The following is a 25,283-nucleotide window of genomic DNA, read 5'->3' as shown; positions in this document are numbered from 1 at the left end:
CACGATTTGAGTACTTGAATCAAGTACTCCATTTTGGACATAAATAGAAGAGAGTATTTCAGAAAAGAGCAGGTGGTCAGCTATGTCAAATGCTGCTAAGTCCAGAAAAAGAGCCTTTGGCTTTAACATGTGGCCATTGATGACCTTGCTGAGTGGATTTCCACAGGCTGGTAGGGATAGAAGCCAGATTATAGTGGGTTGAGGAGTGAATTGGGAGTGGGTGAGGAAGTGAAGGTAGGGGTGTAGCAATCTTTTAAAAACTCTGTAACTACAAAAGAAGTAAATGGGGAAGGGATTTGTGTTTTGTCAGGTAAAAGATCCTAAAACGTGTGTCCTTTGGGGAACAATCTAGTAGATGATTCAGTAGAGAGGGAGAGACTAAAGGTGCAGGAAGGAAAAATGGCCTGAAGAATGAAATCCTCAAGAAGACATAGGGCTGGATTTGAATGGCCAGATAGACAGATACAGTCATCAGCATTCATATTGACACACATACAGACCCACCACCAGTGGTCATGGTGACACATTGCATAGACCCAACAGCCAGACACACATTCATACACAGGTCCAGTAAGTGACAATAATACACATATAGTACCCCCAGGATTCACTTCACTCACACACACACACACACACACACACACGACTAACAGCCACACTGACAAGCCAGATAGACCCACCCTCTGTACCCCCTCACACAGGTGTCCACAGCCCACTCTGAGGTTTCCCCCTTCCCACTCCACCCCCACCCCCACTCCCCACCCCGCCACCTCCCAATTCCCAGGCCTTGCCTCTCCCCTGTGACCTTGCCCTCTTGGGAGGCAAATCCAGGCCTGGGCTGAAGAAGGACAGGGAGGGCTTCATATCCAATGAAAAGGTTTTATTAAGAGAATGAGAAAGCAATCTGAGAGTTGGGGAGGTACATTAACTGCAGGGTCAAGAGAAACAACAGCAAATACAAAATCCCAGCAACAACCTCAGGGTCCCTGACATCTTTCTTCCCTCCCGGCCCACCCACAGCCCTTTGTGAGCAAAAACACCCTCCATCCTGGTCCAGCTGGACATCTTGGTGCGTGAGCAGAAAACAGTGGAACAAGAGTCCTCAACTGATTGGAATACATAAGTTGCACTGGACATTTTAAAACTTTAATTACAACATAAATAAATAGGACATGGGACTTCCTAGGTGGCACAGTGGTTAAGAATCTGCCTGCCAATGCAGGGGACACGGGTTCAATCCCTGCCCCAGGAATATACCACATGCCACGGAGCAACTAAGCCTGTGTGCCACAACTATTGAGCCTATGCTCTAGAGCCCGTGAGCCACAACTATTGAGCCCATGTGCCACAACTACTGAAGCCCATGCACCTAAAGCCTGTGCTCTGCAAAAAGAGAAGCCACCACAATGAGCCCATGCACCACAATGAAGAGTAGCCCCCGCTCTCTGCAACTAGAGAAAGCCTGTGTGCAGCAACAAAGACCCAACACAACCAATACAAAATAAATAAATTAAAAAAAAAAAAAAAAAAAAAGGACAGACAGCAACAGGACTGAAGTGCAGCCTGGATTCAAGTTATCCAATTTGTGCTTTATCTTCTCTGTTCCTTGAGGGCCCCTCTTGCCCACTTCTTTCCAAGAGTGGCAGAGGTCCAAAGAGCCCACTGGTGCCTCCTGCCAGCACCCTTTTTCTGGGGTAGGAGCTTCTGGGAGGAAGGATACCAGCTCCTCAGTAGCACCTCTAGTTTGTTAATACCTCTCCTGCTGTCAGTAAAAACAGCAAGGCCTTGGCCTCTAGCAGCACCCGTCACTGCCCAGGCACCCTAATAGGCAGTGCTGGCCCCAAGAACCAGGCTTTTCCATGCCAATTTCCTGTCCAAGCCCTTCTCAGCAGTCAAGGGTCAGAAAATTGCACACATGAGGCAGACACCTGGGCCCTTATCAACAAATCACCACAGAGGCCACCTCCCCTTACTCCAACCCAGACCCCTAACTCATGGGTTTCTGGAGGAATGTTCTCTTTCTTGCCTGACTCCAACCCCACCTTTTAATTCTTTCAGGCCCACCCCCAAGAGCAAAGACCTCATTTCAGACCTTGGGAGCCCTTTAGGGATGGGGTGGAGGAACCAGTTACTTCCGATGTTTGGCATCCTTCTCTGAAGTCTTGGTGTCCCCATGCCCACTGCCCGTGCTGCTTAGAAACATCTTGTCCAGCCCCTTGAGTGACTCCAGCAAGTAGTTCTGGAAGGCAGTGAGGGCAGCACAGATAGCGGGCCCACCAAAGCCATGGGTGATGAGGCTGAAGTGCGTCAGGCAGCTCTGCACACCGGGCTCCAGGATGAGTGCTGGGCGGCTGTTGCCCAGCGGTGAACGGTCCTGTGCCATCAAGTCTGCAAACTCCTTGCAGATCTGCCTGGTGGGGAAGGCGGGTTAGAGGTTAGAGGACAGAGGTCTGAGTCCAGGGAAGGATCCACTACATGCTTGGTACTTTATATACATTATACATATGATTGCTGAGCCAATAGTCTACAAATGATGATCATACCCATGTTAGAGGAAAGTAAACTAAGGTTCAGAGATGTTAACTGACTTGCCCAATATCACACAGCTAATAAATAGCACATGCCAATACCCTAAGATCTCTTTCTGTGGATGTCCTATCCACATTCCAAGTCCAGCTCACTTCCTACCTAAGCCAGGAAACTTTCCTTGATTCCCTCTCCTACTCCCACCTCCACCCAAAACAGCCAATGCTTCAAGAGCTTTGTCTATGAAATTATTGGGGGACAATCCAGAATCTGCCATAAATAACTGAAATAACAGCTAGCAGTGAACACGAATTGAGGCCTAGTGGCTGTGCCACGCACACTGTATCTATCACCTCACTTAATCCTCACAGCAAATCTATGCTGTTATTATCATCCCCATCACACGGAAGAAGAAACTGGTTGGTTTCAGACAGGTCAGATGAGCTGCCCAAGTGACTAGGCTGGGATTTGAATCCAGCTCCAGTTTGCAGCCATTATTCATTTCTCTATGCCTCCTGTATGTGGCTCAGGCAGGAGAATCCCTCGTGTCTCACCTTTTCATCACCAAGGAACCCGGTCAGCATCTTAGACATGACTGGGACCCAGGAAGTGCCTAATGAGTTAGCTAATTAATGAGTGAGGGGAGTCCTGCCCTAGATATGTCTCTCCAGCTCCAATATGAGCAGCCTAAAGGCCCCATGAGTCATGGCAGTCCCATGAGTCGTGATTCCACTTCTGCCTAGGGGACTTGAGGAAACCTCGAAGGAGGGAGGAGGAGTTGCGATTTGAAGGACTGCTTTAGGTGGGGGGACTGGAAGGTGATCTAAGCAGGAGAGCAAGCCCAAGGATGGGAGGGCAGGAGAGAGCAAGTGGGTCAGTTGGAGTGGGTGGAGTTTGTGCAGACCACATTGTGGGGGTCCCCAAAGGAGTTTGGACTTTACAGAATGGTGGTTTTCAAACCGCCCCACCCCCATGTCTGTGTCTTCTTGCAATGGGACCCTTTCTAAAAACTAAATCTGGGACTTCCCTGGTAGCACAGTGGTTAAGAATCCGCCTGCCAATGCAGGGGATGAGGGTTTGATCCCTGGTCTGGGAAGATTCCACATGCCACAGAGCAACTAAGCCCGTACACCAAAACTACTGAGTGCTGCAACTACTGAAGCCCGCACACCTAGCGCCTCTGCTCCTCAACAAAAAGCCACCGCAGAGAAAGCCCGCACACAGCAATGAAGACCCAACACAGCCTAAATAAATAAAGTAAATAAATAAATAAATAAATCTAAATCTGAATGGAATACCACTTCATTAAACAGGCCCTGTGGCATCCCCACAGAACCTAGTTTAAAAATCAATGCAGTAGCAGTGGGAGCCATTGAAGGCTCCTGGGTAGGGGAGCAGTGCATGTGCAGGGAGGCTGGGGGGACAGAGGGGCGCTGGGGTGACCTTCCAGGAGTGAGACTGGGAAACCACCGTTGAGGTGGTATGTGAGTGGTGGTGAGGGAGGCATCAGTGAGACTTGCAGAGGGGTCATGTGTGAAGTAAGGACAAAGGAAGGTCAACCCAGGGGCCTGGCTGGGTGTTGGTGCCGTGATGGAGGTCACGGGAGCAGAAGGGCTGATTGGCAAAGCTCAGGCAGGGGGAGCAAGGCCAGAGAGCCTCAGACCCATGATGGGACTGGGGCTGGTGGTGCTATAGGGCAGTGTATGGGGCGTGGTACCCACACATGGGCTTAGGTAAGCCTGTCTGTGACACTGTTTTTGCTGATGTATACAACCCATATATGCTCACATGTGTCCACGTGTGCCCTGTCACGTGCAGAGCGTGGAGCCTAGGTGTGCCCATGTGCAGTGCCACATGTACCGTGTGTACATCACATGTGCACAAGTGGTATTCATTTTGGGATCTGTGTGCACTGCACCACAGGCGCCTGTACATGGCACCCATGACACGTGCATGGTGCCCCTACTCACTTGGCGGCCAGCAGCATGCTCTTGCGGCTGTGCAGCTCCCCAGGGGCAGCATGCTGGCGGCACAGGTACTCAGCAGCTGCCTTGGCTGGGAACTCGGTCTCACAGACATAGCCAAAGTCTCTCGCCAGGTGTACAGCCTCTCCTGGGGGGAGGGGAGGCAGAGAGATGAGCCATCACTACAGCCAGGTGTACCTGTGAGCCTGGAGCACAGCCTTGACCTTCCAACCCCTGACCAGGGCCATCCTGCTCCATCCTGCTTCTATATATATATCTTCTCTTGATTCCCCTGTCAGCTCTAGATGGAACCCCACTGCCCTCCCTTGGGGCCACCTTGGATGGGCTCTGAGCTCAGGGTGGGAGCTGAGCCCACTAGGTGTCCCAGAGCCTGAAGTCAAGATGGTCAAGCTCAGAGTCACCAACGTCCAGGGAAGGGACTCTGACCCCCTCATCTCTTTACCACATCTAAACACCGGCCACTCTTCCCCCTACACACACAACACATTCTCTACTGCACTAGCACACGCACGTGTGTGCTTGCACATACATTTAAAGACTACACATATATCACACACACCCCTTACTTATATATGATGCACAGAGAACACACACATGACTAAACGCACCTTCCTGCATTAGAGACAGTCACACACAGTCTCATCGGATGACACGTCTCTTCAGGCCTCACTTACCCTCTACTAGCGAAGTCAGCAGTGTCACATTGGCAGCCTTGCGACGACCAGCTGGCAAGTTGAGCCCAATCTTCTCCAGCCGTTCCCGCAGGCACCGGCCCCCATTCTTGGACTTGGCCCTTGACATGTACACAGAAAGACAGACACACACTATGAAGAAAAGATAGAAGCATGTACGCTAAGTGAGCCAATAGGGCCTTGCTGCCTCCATCAACCCTGCTGAGGCTTGGGTCTGGCCCCAGGGACACTCTGGGTCTCTATTTGCTGGATAGAGCTCTGGATCCCAATCTCTTCCTAATCTCACTGGTTTTGCAGCCAAGATTGGAATAGGGGGCCTAGCTCACAGCTCCAGGAACCCCTCACTTCTCCCTAATTCCCTCAATGGCAGGGACAGCTCAAGGTGGGGCAGGATGGACCAGCATCTTAGGGTCCTTTTTCCCACCTGAGCACACCAACACAGCTACCCAGGGACACACAGACCAGAGACACACAGGGAAACACAGAGAGACACATGGGGAGACACTGTTACACATACAGCTGCCCAGGGGCACACAGACACATACACAGAAGAGCACACACTGAGGGCCAAGGACACAGACACACACACCAATAGACAGACACACAGACTCAAACACCTAGGACACAGTCAGAGACACATGTGCAGGCCAAGTCAGGATCCCAGGGGCATCTGTACAGACACTCACAGACCCATACAAGCCACTCTGGGATGCACAAAGAGACCAGGAATAAGGAGATACTCCCACAAACGCAGCCCCTACACAAACGTACAGACATGTAAACATACATATGTGTAGCTTCAGGTGCAGTCTCCCACACACACACACACAGACACTAGAACACACTCTAACCAACACATCTCATAAAAGTAACACAGGAAACTCACACTCATGGAAATATATACTCCTGCCATTCCCTCCACCACACACACACACACACACACACACACACACACACATGCATGCACACAAACACTACCCTCAAACACATCAAAACTCAAAGCCCTCAAGCAGAAATACCCTACCAGGGCACAAGGACATGCACAGAGAGAGACAGACACAACTATGAAGACCAACCATGGACCCCATGCTCCCCGCCCCCAAACACATACACTGGAGAGGCCTATACTGACACAGGGAATGGGCCTTAGGTCCTGGGGATCCTTTTCCTGGGGGATGGGGTGAAGATGGCACTCTCCCTTCCCCAGACCCAGCCTTGTCCATCGTGCCCAATGTGGGTGAGTCCTCCATCCCTTCCCTGTACCCAGGCTCCTCTCTGCCCCCGACCCCCAAGCCCACAGACCCGTGGGAGCTGCTGAGGATACGTAGGCCTGCCCAGAGAGCATGCACAATCCCCTAAGGAGACTGAGGTGGAGATGACCCTGTGGCCTGGGGTGGGGCCAGCCCCTCTCTGATCCCCTGAGAAAGTCTGAAATGACCACAGAGTTTAGCCTTGGCACTGCACAGGGAGTTGCGGGCTGGCCTTCCTACCTGCGGAGGACACCACCCAGGAGAGAGGCATTGAGGCACTCGGGAGGTGAGAGTCGCCGCTGGACCTCCCCCACTGTCACCTTGTACTTGGACGTGGAGCTGAGCAGAGAGAGCCGGCCTGGTACGGAGCAGAAGACCTCACTGGGGTTCGTGATGCCGCCAACCAAGCCGTCTTTGGCCAATGAGAGGGCCGCAAGGCTGCTGGCTTTGGAGGGGATGGGGACTGTGGAGCAGAAGCAAGAGCGAGGGAGAGAGAGACCACACTGAGCCAGGGACCACCGGACACGGGCACCAGCCAGCTGTGGCGCGAACTGTGCGCTGGGCACCGTGCTAACATGCTGTGCACGCACAGCTGCATCTGCACATCCCAGCACCTTTCAGAGGAGGTTCTGCTATCCCTGCTTTACAAGGGAAGAGACTGAAGCCCAGTGAGGTTAACGTGACTCACTCAAGCTCACTCAGCTAATGGGTGTAGAAATGAAACCCAAAGTTCTCTGGCTCTTCAACCTCCGTTCCCTTCACTGAGCCAGGCTGGTTCCCTGTTGAAACTCAAACAGCTTCAGCAGGCTTGGAGTTTTGGCATGTGTAATCACAGAGGGAGTTGGAGATAAGGAAATGGAGTATGAGCTGGAGGCAGGATTCCTGGGTCACCGCAGCAGGGCCCAGCCAGATCTGTGCAATCACAAGGAGTCCCTGATTCCCGCCCCCGCTCACTTGTGATCCCCATGTCTCCCCCTCCACCCCAAATCAGTGCAAGGCCTGGGGGCTTTGGACTCGCACATCCCAGGGACAGGGAGGTTATGGCCCCATTAGGCCTCCAGCCCTGACCCCCTTCCTGCCAAGGCTCTCTGGGATGCTCAAGGAGACCAAGAATAAAGAGACACACCCAATCTCCCCGTTCCCCAAATGCTCTCTAATTATCTACTAATACTTATGAAGGACAGGGAAGGCAATCAGAGAAGTTTATTTTTTTAACACCCATTTGGTCACTCTTGGCTTTAAAAGAAAGTTCTTCCTGCAGTCTAACCTCCATTCTCCTGCTGAGCTTCAGGGGGAAGGGAGAATGACTGAGGCATTTGCTTCCCCTTTGGCTTCTCCTCTTTCAAGGAAGTGAGAGCCTTGGTAGAAAAGGTAGGCCTTGTGCGTTTGGGGAGGGGGATCAGGCAGGGAGCCTGAGGCCAACAGTCACTGAGCACTCACCATACTATGTGCTTCTACAGATAACCTCACTGAATCCTCAGAACAACCCACCAGGGGGCTACGTTTATTATTCCCATTTTACAGATAAGGAGACTGAAGCCCAGAGAGGTGAAGTAATGTGCCTGAGATCACGCGGCTGGTAGACTTAGTACCAGTAGCAAGCCCTGGACTGTGGTCTCAAAGGCAGCATTTGGCCCTCCAGCCATTTGGCAAACATTTGCTGAGCACCTGTGTGCCAGGAACTGTGCTAAGCCCCGGAAAGGCAGAGGCAAGCAAGACTGGCCCAGTCCCTGGCCTGGCAGAACCCCTCCAGCTTTTCCCTCTCTGGATGCACATTCAAACCTTCCATCCCATCGCCCAGCCAGAAACCTCAGTGAGGCCCTCCGCACTGCCCTCTCCCACCACCTCCCATCCATCACCATGTCCTCCGGCTTTCTTTTCTCCACATGCCCTGGATGCAGCCACTTCTCCAGGTGTACAGGGACGCTCACTCATCTCCCACCTGAATTTCTGCACAGCCCCTGCTCCAGAGGGATCTTTCTGAAACAGCCATCACTCTCCAACCTAGAACCCGTCAGTGCCTGAGAATCAAATTCCAGCTCCATAGCTGAGCAGAATGATGCTGCCTATCCTTCAGTGAGTGCCAACTGTATACCCAGTGCTTCACATTAACAGTGCTGTGGAGATGCTATTTTCTTTTTCTTTCTTTCTTTGACAGAACTTAACATAATGAACTGTCAATTAGGTATACAATTGTCAACTTGGTAGCCATTAAAGGTATAAAGAGAACTTGAATGTATTGGCAAGGTAGCAACTACAGGAAACTGTTAATTACCTTCAGGATTGAGGAAACAATGTTAAGAAGTTGGAAATACTATTAAAACGTAGACACTTAGAGGAGCGGCCCTGTGGGGTTGAAACTCAGACATCTGAGGAAGGGGGGTGCTGCTTGGCGCTGAGATGCTATTTTCTATTCCCATTTCAAGAGGAAGAAGCTGAAAGTTCAAAGAAGTTAAGATGGCACAGCAATAAGGAGCAGAAGTGGGTCTTGGTCTCTGATGATGGACTTTGATGTCCACATCCTTAACTGTCATAATGCCCTCCTTCGCCCGCCTTTGTGGCCCGGCCCTGCGTACCCCTTTTGCCTGGTCCTCCATCTGCCCTTTAGGCTCTCGACCCACACTGACGCACACAAACATACTGTGAGCCACATATATAAATGTAAATTGCCTAGCAGCCCCATTTTTAAAAAGTAAGAAACAGGTGAATACTGATTTTAATATATTTTACTTACCCCATATATAAAAATATTATCACTGAAACATAGAATCAATACTTCAAAAATTATTAATGAGCTATTTTACATTCTTTTCTTGTACTTGGTCTTCAAAATTCAACATGTATTTTACACCTTCAGCCCATCTTAATTTGGACTAGCCACACTTCAAGTGCTCAATAGCCACACATGGCCTGTGGCTCCCACAGTGGCCAGCACAGTTCTAGACTTCAAAGGGAGGAGCATAGGAGTTAACATAAGTGAGAGGTGGCAGACCCGCTACTTGGCTGCATGTTACCATGTAGGACACAGCAACATTGCCAGCACTCTTGGCTTGTTTGTTTTTTGTATATACTTATTTACTTATTTACTTATTGCTGGTGATATCAGGATTTGAGATTTCTAGGAGAAATCTCTGGATTTTTATTTATTATCATTATTAGTTTTTTGGCTGCACTGTGCAGCCTGTGGGATCTTAGTTCCCTGACCAGGGATTGAACCCATGCCCCCTGCAATGAAAGCATGGAGTCCTAACCACTGGACCGCCAGGGAAGCCCCTGGATTTTTAAACATTGGCAGCTGATACAAAAATTTAACAACCCAGGACAGGTCAAATGGAATGTGTGAAGCACCACGTGGAATGACTAGTTCACCCGTGTGTGTGCTCTTTGAGCCCAGCAGAACTGTTCACTGTCTGTCTCAAGCACCCTTCTTCATTTTGCTAAGCAGCACCCCCTCCTTCCCAAGCCTCAGTCCAGGCACCACCCCGAATGCAAAGCCTTCCGGCCCTCACCCCCAGCTCCCTCTCATGCTCTATCGCTGCCCTTACCCCACTGAACCTCCTGTCTGCTTTCTCCTCTGTCTTCCCCACCAACTGGGAGTGCCTGAGGGCAGGGTCTTGGCACAAGTGGGTGTCAGTGAATGTGGAATAAACGAGTGAAGCAAGGGCCCTTGAAACCTGAAATGGGAGGAGTGATGGCTCACAGCCAATATATGCATGGAGGGGTGGGGGGTGGTTGTTAGGGGAACCTCATCCCTTTTTTAGCAACTGAGAGTAAAACTGCCCTTCCTCTCTGGGTTGTCCCTATTCAGGCACCAGGGAAGGGCCAGCAGGTCATGGGTGGGGCTGAGTGGGAGAAGTGGAGAGGTGGGGGGATGTGGCGAGAGGAGCAGCACAGCACACCCTACCCCAGGCAAGTTCCCTGTTCCCAGAGCAGGGCCCAAACTAAGGTGAGGCAGGTGAGGCACTTAATCTTGGGTGCAGAATTTAAGACGGCACCAAAAAACTCACCAAAAAATCAAGATGAACAGTATTTTAATGCAATATTTTACAAAATAAAAATTAATGTAAAAATGCACAATGACAAAATATCAGAAATTTAAATAGAAGCAGGCACTGACCCTGCTCTTGCATGACCCTGCCTCACTCCCCTTACCCGAATCCTAGCCGCTCCCCCCAGAGTGAGGAGCAAGAATGTCCTGACCCATCAGACACACTGACATTGGACATGCAATAGCAGCCTTGCCGCCCCCACCCGAGTATCTCCCAGGCCTGTGCACGGGTTCCCTCGTCACCTGTGTCTGTCTGCCTTGAGGGGACTTTTTGGGGTGATGGAACTATTCTCTAACATATCTCATATCTTGACTGTATGCTTACGTGTGTCAAAATTCATAGAAATGCACGTCTAAAAAAGGTGAACTGTACTATGCGTAAATTATACCTCAAGTTCGACTTAAAAAAATAAAACTATGAATTAATAAGTTAACAAGAAGGGCAAAGTGACTGTCCTCTCTCCTGTGGCTCCTAGCCAGAGGGAGTGGTCAGAGGAACAGAAAATTCTTCTCTCCCCCCGCAGCCTCCTCTATCCAGTTTTTATTAAAATCTGGGGCCAGGTGCTGTGAGAGGGGAGAGAGACCAAAGCTGGGTGAAGCTGCACATGCAAACGGGGACATATGTGAGCACACATGTCACACACATTTCTATACAGAAAAACGATATGCCTTGCTATGGAGCACTGGGGGTGAGATGTGCATATGCACACTTACTCAGCGAATACTGAGCCCCAGCTGTATACACACAGGCGCTGCCCTCCTCGAGTGCTGCAGGAATATGGCAACGTGCATAAGGATATCTGCAAGTGCTTTCACTCCTGCTGATATATTTAAATATAGAGTATATGCCAGATTGCTGCAAACACAGGTGCAGCCAATGTAGAGCACGACAGGTGGACATGCGTTTGTGCATATATATGAATTACAGACTTTGTTGCTTCCCCCACTTGTCTGTACCCTTTTCCTCAGAGCTTCTTCCTTAGAAAATGATAGAGGTTTGGAGGCCAGGGTTAGGGAAGCAGGTAGCCTGGGGAAGAAGCGGTCATGAAGGTGGGAATTACTTAGCACAGATTGCACACCACAGTGAGTCCTAAAGCTGAAGTAGTCTACTCATGGTGTCCCCCAGTCATGAACACAGAAGCCATTCACATGTACACACTCCGACAGACATAAGAGCTCCTATTTAGTCAATGTATCAGACAAGACTCTCTCACACACCGAGTCTCTGTCCACAGGTGGTAGATATAGCCTGACCACTGATGCTGGGGAGTGTGCAACAGACTCTTGGAAAGCTGGTTAAAATTGCAATTCTTTCTAGAAGAAAATACAGGAGAAAAATCTCCATGACCTTGGGTTGGGCAAAGAGTTCCTAATACAACACCAACAGCAAGATCCATAAAAGAAAATAATAAACTGGGTTTCAACAAAATCAAAAACTTGTGCGCCTAAAAAGACACTATTAAGAAAATGAAAAGACAAACCACAGACTTGAAGAAAATATCTGCAAATCCTATATCTCATCAAGGATGTGTATCCAGAATACATAAAGAATTCTTACACAATTCAATAGTAAGATAACCCAATTAGAAAATGTTCAAAATATGTGAATAGACATTTCACTAAAAATGATACATGAATGGCTAGTAAGCACATGGAGAAGTACTCAAGATCATTACTCATTAGAGAAATGCAAAATAAAAGTATACTGAGGGGCTTCCTAGGTGGCGCAGTGGTTAAGAATCCGCCTGCCAATGCAGAGGTCACGGGTTCGATCCCAGCTCCAGGAAGATCCCACATGCCGCGGAGCAACTAAGTCCGTGTGCCAAAAAAAAAAAAAAAAAAAAAAAAAAAAAAAAAAAAAGTATACTGAGATATCACCAGGAAGGCTATAATAAAAAAGACAGACATCCCCAGTGCAGAGGATGATGTGGAGAAACTGGAACTCCCACACTTTCTTGGTGGGAATGTAAAATAGTACAGCTACTTTAGAAAACAGCTTGGGAATGTCTTAAAAAAATTAAAGACAAACTTACCATTAAATCCAGCAATTTCACTCCTAGGAATTCAAGAGCAGTGAAAACATATGTCCACACAAAGACATGTGTGTAAATGATCATAGCAGCATTATTTATCCTAGCCCAAAGGTGGAAACAACCCCAGAGTCCATCTACTGATGAATGAATAAACAAAATGTGTTACATCCATACAATGGAGTACTACTAAGCAATAAAAAAGGAACCAGCTACTGATACAGGCTACAACACAGATGAACCTCAAAAGCATTATAAGTACAAGAAGCTAGATGCAAAATTCTGCATATTTATATATTCCATTTATATAACATGTCCAGTATATACAAACATACAGACAGAAAGCAGATCAGTGGTTGCCTGAGGCCTGGTATGGGAATTAATTACAAATGGGAAAGGAGGAATTTTGGGGGGGGGGTGTTGGAAATGTCTTAAAACAGACTGAGGTAATGGTTACACAAGTCTATAAATTTACTAAAAATTGTCAAATTGTACTCTTCCAATAGGTGAATTTCAGGTATGTAAATGTTACCAATCAGTTAAAAAAAAATGAAGTTTCAGGGCCAAATTTCCAGGGATTCTCATTCAGTAGATATGAGATGGTGCCCAGGAAATCTGCATTTTTTAACAAGCATGCCCAGGGATCTGATGCATGTGGTTCCTTAGACCACACTTAGAGTACCACTGCTCCAAAGTCTGGGGGGAAGGGACAGCAGGAGGAAGGCAGACAGGATGGGCTGTGACCCTCCTCCCAGCCCACTTGAGTCCCCTCATCTCCCCCCAGTGGGACTTGCTGGTTAAGTTTCCTTCTCACCAACTGCTAGAGGGTTTCTTTTATTTTTAATTTTTACCTTTTCAATTGAGGTTTAGTTGATGTACAATATTTATAAGTTGCAGGTGTACAACATAATGATTCGCAATTTTTAAAGATATATTCCATTTATAGTTATTATAAAATAATGGCTATATTCCCTGTGCTGTACAATGTATTCTTGTAGCTTATTTACTTTATACATAGTGAGTTTGTACCTCTTTATCCCCTCCCCCATCTTTCCCCGCCCCTCTTCCCTCTCCCTTATAGGTTTTCTTTTAAACATAACTCTTAACTCTCCACTGCCCTGCTCTATGCTGCCCTCAGGTAGAGACCACAGTCTATATGCATGAGCACCCCGGTTTTTCAGTCTCTTCCTGGGGCAGATGGTAGCCTGGGAGGCAAGTGAGGCAGGGTTGTAGAAGTGCAGGGTCAGATTCTCTCTTTATATAAAATTTTGATATTCTGTTTATTGTGGATATTTTTTGCATTTAAAAATTTTAAACATATTGCACTAAGATATATTATTCATCTTGATTTCTGAGCTTTTAGGCACCCTCCTAATGTCTCAAGTGAGTTCCTCACTTATCTCACCCCAGTCCTGGCCCTGCTTGTAGATTCACCTGGCAGCCCAGAAACTTCCCACCTCCCCTTTCCTTCCCCAGATCCAGGGAGAGCGGAGGAAAGGGTAAGTACTTACATCAGCCCCTGCCCTGGAGATGCCCTGAGACTGGACAATAGAGCCCAGCAGAGAGGGATTCCCCACTCCCAATTAGGCAACTACCCACTCTCCTCGGAGGGAAGGAGGAATATCTCAGTTCTCATCCCCAAACCACTCCCCTCCAGCTGCGACTGTATAACCTGAAACCCACAGAGATTTTTAACCTTTTTAAACCTGTCTGGCTTTCCAAAGAGAGGGCATGTTCACAGTGCTGTTCCTACTGGGGTGAAAATAGCTCAGCCCTTTGTACATCCCCTCTCCAAATGCACTCATTCACTCAACACATCTCCTGAACACCTACTGAGCCCACTGTTGTCTCTCCTTCAGGAAGCCTCCCAAGTTCAGGCACTCACTGCTCCTCTTCTGAGCTCCCACTGCAAGATGTACAGACCCTGCTAACTGCCTTTCTCGGCTGGGAAATATTCTTGTCCGAGTCTGTCTCTCAGGCCAGTCCCACTTGCTTTCTGTGCCCCTAAGACAGGTCACAAAACTGAAAGTGACAAATGTGGGTAGAAAATTGAGGGCTCAGCCTTAGCCCCATCTGCCATCCTTGCCCCTCGCTGCTCTGGCTGCAAGGGGCTGCCGACCTGGAAGAGTGTGGTGGGGCGGGACCTTTGCCTCCCCTTCCCTGCGTGGAGTAGTGAAGATTTTACAATCTCCCTTTACTCGAGGTTTCCCTGCGGTAGGAAGGCTGCTTCTGGGGTAGGGCTAGGGCTGCGTCCCTTTCACACCTAGGACCCCAACCGCCCGTGACACAGCTGCCCATCCCGCCAGGGCCAGAAGGAGCTGGAGGAATGAATCCTTTGCTTCAGCTAGCCAAGAAAGACTTTGTCATTCCAGGGCCCGGGTCGGAGTGGGATGGTCCTCCACCGCCCCTGGAAGGTGCCAGAGGACTTCAGGACTCGACCGGGGCTCCCGGTGCCTTAGGAAGCGCTTAGGACGAAGAAGGATGTAATCAACTGCGCCCAAAAAGCTGGCGGCGTAGCCAGAGTCCCGCAGTGACTACGGGGGACCCGAACGAAAATTACTCGCCGTGTGGGGCGTGGAGGCTGCAGGGCAAAGAGCTCCAACCCGGCCACCTGCCTGGCCACAGCTAGGTCGCCCGCCCACGCACCCCCCAGAGGCCCCGACCTCCGCAGATCGGCTCTGCCTGCGTGTTTGCAAAGCCGGAGAGTGTTTCACTGACCCTCTCTCCTCCCCAAAAGACTCGCCGCGCCAGCCGAAGGTTAAGCCCCTTCCTTCCGTTGCGAGCCCCGGCTCTCACCCCTCCCCCTTTGCTGCATAGCTCCGGGCTGTGACTCGACGTCCGGGTTGGGGCCCCCAAGGCACAGTCCCCAGCTCAGGTCGCCCGCCCTCCACTGGGCTACCGACGGGCTGACACTGCTGTCCGGCCGGTGTGCGCGCCCGCGTCGGCGACATTCCGCACAGCACCCGCGCCCAGGTCCACCCCCTACCCGCCGGCGCCCGCGCGCTGCACTCACTGTGTTGTTTGAGCATCCCAGCGCACACCTAGGACCCGGGATTTATGAAAGCTTATGTCCGTTCATAAATCAACTCGAGGCAATTTTAGTTCCTCTTCGTAGTCTGTCTCTTGTCCTGGCTCTGGCCAGGGGACTGGGGTTTAAGGTACTCAGAGCCCCACCTGATCTTTCTACCCTTCCCCAGGGCAGAAATCCCCAAGCTCCTTCCCAAAATGCAAGTTCCTGCCTCCCTGAGGGAGTCAGTGAGCCCAAGCCCCCCTAGCCCATGGAGCCCGGGCAGGAGTTGGAACTGGGGACCCTGACCATGGTCGAATCTCTGGGTGGACGCAGCCCAGTGGCAGGCTGTTGCCACTGCAGACCCAACTCTTCCTTCCGTCGTCAGGTTCAAAAAAATCCACTAAAGCAAGGCAGCGGCTGCCAGCAAAGAGCTGGCTCTGAGCGTACACCTCTGCCCGGACTCCAGGCAGCCTCCCTAAACCCCCATCTCCAGGTAACACAGCCGCAATACCTGGAGCCTCCTTCCCCCAAGTTCTGGGAGGCCTGTCTCCTCATCTTCCCCACACAGACTCCAGGTGGTCCAGCTAACTCCCAGCATCCCCCCCATCCCACCCCACCACTCCCCTCCCTCCCCCAGCACACATGGAGGGCAAACAGAGCCCAGGCTTGAATCCACTCTTTGCAAAACAATTTGAGCCCGTCCCCGGTGGGGGGGGGGGGGGGGGAAGCAGCGCCTGCCCCGGGCACAGGGGGCTTTTCTGTGCCTCCGTATTCCTCTCTGCACCCGCCCCAAATTTAAGGAGACTGCCGGGTGCCTGGGCCTCTCTGAACCTCTGTCTTTCTCACCTTCCCCTGTCACAGTCGGGAACTCACAGTCCTGAAAATCCACTGGAGGGCAGATCTCAAGACCCTGGCTTTTCCTAGGGCAAAAAGACACAAACACCGCGGAAGTACACAGGGAGCAACCGCACATGCTTAGAGATCCTGTGTCAAAGAACAAATTCCAGGACACAACATGGACCCTGACCCCCAAACACGTGGAAATTAAACCAACATAATAGACACACATCACACACTCACAGCAAGAGACACCAAAAAATACTAGAAAGACACCTAGGAAAGGAACATATAGACATGTACAGGACCCTAAACTCACATAGACACGAACGCCCAGGCCCTGACCCTCCTGCGCACAGCCTGATGCAATATTCACACACCAGCTCCCCTAATCCTAAATTGCTGAAAGAGGCTCTCCAATGGAGAAAAAATTCCCTAGGGAAACTGCAAGGCCCCCCCAAGGCCCTTCTGGGAAGGGAGGGGCAGAAAGCACCTGACAGACTAGGAAACGGTAAGGCTTGGTAAAGTGGAAATCATTTAATGACATCCATGGGAATAGCACCCTGATTACCACCTCTTAGGAAACAGAGAAGTGGTTTAACTCGTTTTGCAAATTAACTCCACATCCAAAAGAGTGCCCTCCCCTTGGTAGGGAGAGGCCAGGCCCCTGCACAGGCTTGGCGGCCAGGGCAGCCAAGTGAGTGCGGTTGGACTCCCGCCCACCCCAGGCCGCAGGTTCTGGGGCCAACTCACCAACCACTGCAGCTGCCCAAACTCTGGTCTCCGCAGTCCCTCGACTGGGCTGGAAAGAGTGACCGGTGGCCACCGAGCTCCGCGATGCACAGAAGGGACCCACCACAGGGAAGAAACTGGATTTGTGTGCCAGGGCCTGCACCATCTCGCCCTGCTCTGCCCTGGCAGATGCACGCCATTTCTTACCTTTCTTGATCACGGACTGGTCCAGGAGGCTCATTCCCGGCTCGTCCATGGCCTGCAATTAGGACAGGGTGGTGGTAAGGGTGTTTTAGACCTAGTCTCCTGTAGCTTCCCAAGCCCCTGCCGTCCCTGGTCCCTGTACTGTCTGCTCTGCCCAACGCGCACCGCCCGTTGCCTGCGGCGGCGGCGACGACGGGACCAGGATTCACCAGCGCTCCACCATGAGCCGCAGAGGTGGAGTCCTGGGTACCTTGCCGCGCCGTGCAAAAAGGGAATTTGGACTTTAGGCAACTCCTCCACCTCTCTTCCCTCCAGGCACAAGCTGCCCCAGTAGACAGGGACTGGGCATAGATGCCCTACGGTGCCCGGCAGAGAGGGACAGAAGTGATCCGCCCCCTGCCCATTTACTCGGCGAAGGGTCGCCGCCATCCAGGCACCGGCTCGCGGACTCAGTGCCAGGACGTCTGAAAGGCCAGGCAGCGTCTAACTCAGAACGTGGGACGCATCCTCGGAGTCACGAGCAAGAAGTGGCAGGCTGGGAGAAAAGTCGGCCTCCTGCACTGGTCGATCTTTGCCTCCAGCCAGGTCACAAATCGCCTTAGCGGATGCTGGCCCATCCCGGACCCTTCGGGCCTCACCTGCAGGTCCTCCAGGCCCGGCGGCGCCGCCAGCCCGGGAAGGCCGAGGGGCGCGTCGGCCAGGCCGTGCGCGCCGTCGGACAAGCAGTGCAGGAGCCGCGGCACAGCAGCGGCGTAGTCGCGGCGCGGGTCCAGGCCCAGGGCGCGGGCGGGCGGCGCCAGCAGCCCCGGCGGCTCGTCGTGGGCGCGGGCGGCGGCGCGGGGCGCGGCCCAGGCAGCCTGCGGAGGCTGCGACTGTGCCAGGGGCGCCAGGCCACCGTACGGGTCCCCGGCCAGGTGGGGAAAGGCGGCTGCGGCGTCGGGGGCCTGGCCGTAGGGCAGTGGCGGCTGCGGGTAGGGCGGCGGGAAGTAGGGCGGCTGGAAGTCGGCGGCGGCGGCGGTCGGCGTGTGGCAGAGCGGCGGCGCCGGCCCGTAGGCCGCCTGGGGCAGAGACGACAGGCGGGCCCCGCCGGCCGCTGCGCCCAGCCCGTCGGGGCGCTCCTGGGGGAAGGAGAGGGGCGCGTTAGGCCAGCCGTCGGCAACCGAAATACGCCCAGCCTCAAAGGACCCTCCTCGGCTCCCGAGGGGCCAGCCGCCGTCCGGCCCGCTTCCAGGGGCCCGAGGTCTATCTCTGAATGACCCGCGGGCGCGGGAGATTTGAGCTGGGGACAGCAGTCGCCGGCGCGCACGGTGCTCAGCGGGCGGAGTCGCTGTGGCCCCCTCCCGCCGAGATTTCGTTGGAGGAGGAGGTTCGGAAGGTCCAGCACCCGGGCTCCCGGCTCCCCGGCCCGGTACGCCCCAGGGCCCCCGGGCCCGAGACTACTCACCATGGCGGAGTAAGTGTGCACCAGCATGGGCCGGGCAGCGAGGGGCGCGAGGCGTGGCGGCGGCGCCCTCGCCCGACGGCGAGCGCTGCGGGAAGAGGTGCGGGGAGCCTGCACGGCCCGCGGGGGGTCACTTGGCGGCGGCGGCGTGTAACCCAGCCCCGAGCCCAGCAGGCATCGGGTCCTCAGCAGCGGGCGCCCGCGAGCGGGTCCGTGGGGGCGGGATGTGGGCCGGACGGGCGCCGATCGCACTTGGAAAAGTAGGTCCACGGGTGCCCAGCGCCCGCCCTTCTTCCTCTGAACGCGGCTTGCTCCATGCACTCGAGTTATAGTGGCGGGGGCGCGCCGGGCCTCCGGGGGCGCGCATTAAAGAGACACGCTAGGGCCGCTTTCTCCCCGCTCCCCAGCGACAGCCAAGAGGAGGCGTGGCTTTGGCGCAACCCCCTGGGAAGGATAGAGGGTTGTGATTCCACCCCGCGCTGGTCTGAGTGCCTGCTAGCCTCGAAGTTCCCAGCTACCTTGAAACAGAGAAGGATTCGAGGCTGGGACATAAGGGCCCTAGTTTGCACTCGGCTCTATTGCATTTTCTTTGCCTTTGAGCAAAGCACGACTCCTCCTCAGCCTCAGCTTCCTTGTCTGTAAACTGGGTATCAGTCCTTTCTCTAACCACCTCACCGGATTATGGATGAGATGGGCAGTCCTGGACGTGGGCGAGCTGCAGACTCAAGCCCACTGGCTCATGTGCACACACATGTCAGTGCACGTGTTTCTGTGTGTGTGTGTGTGTGTGTGAGTTGGGGGCCATCACAGCCTCTCTGCATGTTTCTGGATCAAAGCCCCTCTGAGGGTGCTTACTTCACTCAGGCTTCCCCCAGCTGGTACCTCCCAATGCCAGGCCAGAGTCTGAGGAAGTTGGAGACACAAACTGGCCGGACACTGGTGTTGGGCAGGAGTTCCACCCGAGAAGGGCTCAAGATATTTCTGAAGCCATGAGGGCCTGGGCTGATTGCGTGTGGGCCATTCTTACCCAGGGGATGTTGAGTGAAGCTGTGTGTAACTGACAGTGTGTGGACCGCGTGCTATCACCACACTAACATACACAGGCTGTGCGTTTGTGTGTTACCATGGCAGGCACTGGCTGGCTCTCAAGCATGTTCCAGTCTCTGCAGTCACTCTTTTTCTTTTCTTCAAAACCCAACCCTCCATTCCTAAGGAACAGGGACGAGGATTAAAGAAAGGGAAATAAGAGGAATGCTAAGGGGAATGGGAATTAGGAAAGCAGATGGATGGTAGTAAAAAAAAAATTAAAATTAAAAAAAGAAGAAGATGCTCAGACCAGGGCATAGTAGAAATAATTACAGCAAACGCTTATTACAGAGTATGCCAGACTCTATGCTAAGTACTCGATGAATATTGAGTTATTTAACCCTCACAACAGCCCCATGAGAGATTGAAACCCTTATCACCCCCATTCTCAGGTAAGAAAAGTGAGGCACAGAGAGGTGCAATGACTTGCCTAAGATCAAGGAGCTAGTTAAGTGGCAGAGCTGGGGTCGTCTGCCTCTAGCCTCTTTCCGTGTTCAGAATTACTATTCTGTATTGCCTTAGACTCAGGTGCCTAGAATTTAGTCCTGAACTGTGTGATCCAGGGCAAGCCCCTTTTCCTCTCTGACCTCAGTTTCTGCAACTTCAACAACAACAAAAACGTATGGGAGGGGGGCTTTCCTTGTGGCCCAGTGGTTAAGACTGCATGCTTCCAATGCAGGGGGCATGGGTTCAATCCCTGGACAGGGAACTAAGATCTGCTGTGCAGTGCAGCCAAACTTTTTTTTTAATTACTAAAAAATAAAAGGTATGGAAGAGAAGAGAGGACTAGTTGTTTTCTTCAGCCCCTTTCTAATGACGTGGAAGGTGAGAAAGTAAAGGTGAACATGTTGAGCTATAATAGAGGAGAAAAGGAGATAGAGGCGACACCATTAACCATGGGAGGTATATAGAGGAGACTTGAGGGGACATCCCAGAAGGCACACGGCAGGTGCAGAGCTCAGGTCTGGGTCATCTCAGCCTGGGAGGCTTTAGGGGAAGGAGGAGGCTAGAAGCAGCCAAGGTTTCATCACTAAGAACTTTCCAGGAACTGGAATCACCAGCTAGGATCATGCCTGGGACAGATCAGAGGTCAGGAGTATGTTTGTGTCACACATAGGTGTGTCTACATAGGTGGATGTATGAGTCTATGGTGAGACCCCTCTTCCCCTGACCCTCAGTTTCAGCTGCAGGACATTAGACGTCAGACTCCAGGACAGGTGTAAGTGTGACAGTGCATGCATGCAGGTCAGTGGACCCCTTCAGGAGATGTCCAGGAGCACTGAAACTGATGATGCCTGTGTCTAGCTCTGGGGCTCTGCTGCTCTTTCTAGGAGGCTTGGAGAGGCCAGGATGACTGGAAGAGCTGCCTGCCCAGTGGCTTCCTTTTGTCCTCACCCCACTTCCCTGCATCTTAAGACAACCTCTCCTTGCTTCTTTCTCCTCCTTTCTAATCTGACCATTTCTCAGTCTTCTTTTCTATCTCCCCTCTTTTCATCCACATACTTAAGGTGTTTTTCATTTTCAGAGTTGCAGCTTTTTTTCTTTTTTAAGCTCTTTATCAGAGTATAATTGCTTTACACTGTTGTGCCAGTTTCTGCTGTACAACAAAGTGAATCAGCTGTATTTATACATATATCCCCATATTCCCTTCCTCCCGCAACTCCTTCCCACCCTCCCTATCCCACCCTTCTAAGTCATCACTATCATCGAGTTGATCTCCCTGTGTTATGCAGCAGCTTCCCACTAGCTATCTATTTTACATTTGGTAGTGTATATATGTCAGTGCTACTCTCTCACTTCATCCCAGCTTCCCCTTCACCCCTCACCCCGTGTCCTCAAGTCCGTTTTCTATATCTGCATCTTTATTCTTGCCCTGTCACTGGGTTCATCAGTACCATTTTTTTAGATTTCATATATATGAGTTAGCATACAGTATTTGTTTTTCTCTTTCTGGCTTGCTTCGCTCTGTATGACAGACTCTAGGTCCATCCACCTCACTACAAATAAGAGTTGAAGCTTTTGCCTTTTCTTCCTATCTATACTCTTCACCAGTGAGTTCATCCCTTCTCAAGACTTTAATGACTACCTGTCTGCTATTCTCTCCCAACCTTGTTATCCCCAGTCTGTATCTCTCACCAAAAATCCAGACCCATAGATGCAGTTGCCGGCTGGCTGTTTCCTCCAGACATCGTGTTGCAGCCATCTGAGACTTTCCAAGGCCCAAACTGAACTCAACATCTCCTCCACCTCCACCACCAACTCCAACCTGCTTCTCCTCTCGTGTTCTATAGTTCTGTACATGGCACCACCATCCTTCACATTAAAAAGAGCCATCCCAGGCTCTGTCCTTTCCCTCACCCCATAAACTAATTTTCACGGAGTGTCATCATTTCTAATCCTTAAACCCCTCTCTCCATCCTCTGTCAGCATCTTAAGCTACCATACTCTTCCTCATAGACCGGTAGTTCCCAAAGTGTGGTCTCTGGACCAGCATTACCTACAGCATCTGGGAACTTGTTAGAAGAACTTGCCAGTTCTTGGACCCCATCCAGACCTACTGAATCAGTAACTCTGGGCATGGGGCCCAGCCATCGCCTGTAAGGTGACTCGGAAGCACAGTAAAGTCTGAGAACCTCTGCCTAGACCATTGCAACAGCTTCCCACCCGCAACTGGTCCCCTGCTTCATTTATGTCTCTTCTTCAGCAAAAATGACTGGACCATGTTACCTCCTAACTGAAAACTCTCCTGCGGCTCCCCATGGCCCATCTTTGGGGAAAAAAATTTTAAACACCATAACCAGCATTTTAGGTTCTTTGCAGCTGCACCTAATTTTCCTTTCCTGCCTCATGAACCAGTTCACAAGAAGAAGATGATGAAAGGAGAAACAGAAAACATGCCTCGTCCAGCGCTGGGCTTGGTACATGGCAGGTGCTCAGTAAATGCTTATTAAATAAATGATAAATGAATGAATGGATGAGTGTATGAATCCCTCAGCCTATTGAGGGATCCTTTAGGAAGCCTCCATGTAAACATGACCCTGGGTAGCTAGACCTAGAACCCAGGTGTAATCTGGGGAAGTCACCTGATAAATGAGTGATTTTGCTTATGGCTACTGGGGAGCTGGATGGTCTCCATGGTCTGCTGCTGCTTTGGGGGCTCCTCAAAGCTACCGGGACCTATGGCTGCAGACTCTATTCCCTGTCTTGTTCGGGACCAAGGCACTCCTCACTTTCTTTCTTTCCCTCTTTCCCTTCCTTCCTTCCTTCCTTCCTTCCTTCCTTCCTTCCTTCCTCCCTCTCTCTCTCTCTTTCTTTCTTTGGCTGCGTTGGGTCTTTGTTGCTGTGCTCAGGCTTTCTCTAGTTGTGGTAAGTGGGGGCTACTCTTTGTTGCAGTGTGCAGGCTTCTCATTGCAGTGGCTTCTTTTGTTGTGGAGCATGGGCTCTAGGCGCCCGGGCTTCAGTAGTTGTGACACGTGGGCTCCATAGTTGTGGCTCGCAGGCTCTAGAGCACAGGCTCAGTAGTTGTGGTGCATGCGCTTAGTTGCTCCGCAGCATGTGGGATCTTTATGGAGCAGGGATTGAACCCGTGTCCCCTGCATTGGCAGGCGGATTCTTAACCACTGAGCCACCTAGGAAGCCCTGTGTTGGGTCTTCGTTGCCGCGAGGGCTTTCTCTGGCTGCGGCAAGTAGGGGCTACTCTTCATTGCGGTGCGTAGGTTTCTCATTGCAGTGGCTTCTCTTGTTGCGGAGCATGGGCACTAGGGGCATGTGTTTCAGTAGTTGAGGCATACTAGCTCAATAGTTGCGGCTCACAGGCTCTAGAGTGCAGGCTCAGTACTTGGGGTGCACGGGCTTAGTTGCTCCACGGCATGTGGGATCTTCCCAGGCCAGGGATCGAACCCATGTCCCCTGTGTTGGCAGGTGGGTTCTTAACCCCTATGCCACCAAGGAAGTCCCCCTCCTCGCTTTCTGAAGCAGGGAGGTGGGCATTGTTGGTTGCACTCTCTGGAACACATGCATACAGGTGGAGCCCTGGAATGTGCACAGGAGTACACATGCAGACACTCCGGGACACATCGGGCACACAGCATGCACAGAGACACTTATGGGAAACACACACACATGGGGACACAGGACAAATATTGACACATGGGTATGCATGTTCAAACATACATGGACTCCCATTTGGCATATTTGCCCTATTGCTCTTCTCCCAGGCTCAAATCTTTCCCTCTCTTTTCACAAAGTGAGTTTGCATTTGGACTTTATGTTAAGAAAAGACTCAGGCCTGCCTCCTTTATTGTCGACAGAGCTGCCCTCCTTCCAGCCTTTGACAACCTTCTGCTCTGGGCCTAGCTGAGTGTTTGCAGGGTCAGGGAAATCAGGCACAAGGAGATGCTGAGGCGCCACCTCGTGGTTATATCTCACAACTGCAGCTCAGGTCCCCCTTTCTCCCTTGTTGCTGAATTACAAGGAGCAAACTTGGTCTTAACCTGCCAGCCTAACCCCCTCTGCATTCTAGAGCAGGGAACTCTCTGACCATCCCTCACCAAAGTACAGAGCTCAGTCTGCCTTGCATTTTGAGACTTTCTGCAGGATTTGTCTTCCCCACCACATGAGGGAGAGTACTTTGAGACCAGGGACCAGGGGTAGTTGCCATTGGCTTTGGGACACTTCTCCAGATGATCTCAGTCACTTCTGTAACTTTAAGGACCCCGTATACTGACAACCCCTAAATCTGTCACTTGCCCAGGCCTCTCTCCGAGCTCCAGACTGCAGAGAGCCACTTCCTCCTGGGTATAAGCAGTACAAATTCACCATTTACCAAAATGAGCTTATATTTTACACAAACCTATTTTTCTCCCAGTGTTCCCTGTGACAGTGAATGGCCCCATTATCCACTCACTGGCCTGTATCAGGAACCTGGGAGTCATCCTTCGCTCTTTACCCCTCTTCACTTCCAATTAATCACCAAGCCCGATGAACTAACTCCGACCTATACTTTCTCCACCCGCCCTGCCACTGGCTTAATTCAGACTTGCTACCTCCTCTCCAAGCTACCTGCCTCAGTCGTCCCTCTTGCAGCCAAAGTCATCTTTCTAAAATGCAAATGGATCACATTCAGTCTGCTCAAAAATCCACAGTCTCAGCATGATCTCATATCTAAACTTCTTAGCATGGCACACCAGGACCTGTAAGATCTGGTCCTTGCCCACTGGTCCAACCTTGTCTTCCACGACTCCCCGCTTCACACTCTCCACTGTAGCAGGGATGACCTACTTGCAGTTCCCAAGCTGCTATTCCTCTGCTTGTCTACCTGGCAAGCTGCTTCTCCCCTCAGGTCTCGCCACAAATGCTTCCACTGAGTTTTCCTGGACTTATTCAGCCAGCCGGAGGGGCTCTCATACCCCAGCCACACTTTATTCTTCAGACACCCACCCC

General features: G+C 51.6%; 2 protein-coding genes across 13 annotated transcripts in view; one reads left to right on the top strand and one right to left on the bottom strand.

The window, feature by feature from the left end:
• Positions 1–871: 871 nt before the first annotated feature.
• TFAP2E (transcription factor AP-2 epsilon) lies at positions 872–19,147 on the bottom strand. 6 transcript variants are annotated; one of them, XM_057704969.1, is made up of 7 exons: positions 18,759–19,147; positions 17,953–18,432; positions 17,132–17,369; positions 6,694–6,916; positions 5,186–5,304; positions 4,497–4,638; positions 872–2,411 (listed from the first exon to the last, which is right to left on the bottom strand). In XM_057704969.1, the coding sequence occupies exons 1-7, from the start codon at positions 18,783–18,785 to the stop codon at positions 2,129–2,131; spliced, it is 1,512 nt and encodes a 503-aa protein (XP_057560952.1). In that variant the 5' UTR covers positions 18,786–19,147; the 3' UTR covers positions 872–2,128. The 6 variants fall into 6 exon arrangements, 4 of the variants coding, with proteins under 4 accessions (XP_057560952.1, XP_057560961.1, XP_057560972.1 ...); XM_057704978.1 differs by having other exon boundaries at positions 17,318–17,369; XM_057705000.1 differs by having other exon boundaries at positions 2,234–2,407.
• Positions 18,214–25,283, top strand: part of KIAA0319L (KIAA0319 like) — a 129,168-nt gene continuing 122,098 nt past the window's right edge. For 2 of the 7 annotated variants that reach the window (XR_009048706.1, XR_009048705.1), the window contains exon 1: positions 18,215–18,767. Coding sequence is in view for 5 of the 7 variants with exons in the window: in XM_057704943.1 (XP_057560926.1) it covers positions 18,567–18,767 (201 nt within the window). In the remaining 2 variants the exon portion in view is untranslated. Of the gene's footprint in view, positions 18,768–25,283 lie in introns of all 7 variants that reach the window. The other 5 variants (XM_057704903.1, XM_057704892.1, XM_057704943.1 and 2 more) reach the window with 4 other exon arrangements.

This window comes from Hippopotamus amphibius, chromosome 1, assembly GCF_030028045.1.
Source record: "Hippopotamus amphibius kiboko isolate mHipAmp2 chromosome 1, mHipAmp2.hap2, whole genome shotgun sequence".
NCBI lineage: Eukaryota > Metazoa > Chordata > Mammalia > Artiodactyla > Hippopotamidae > Hippopotamus > Hippopotamus amphibius.
Note: the sequence above shows the minus strand (reverse complement) of the source record. Positions and strands in the feature narration are given on the sequence as shown.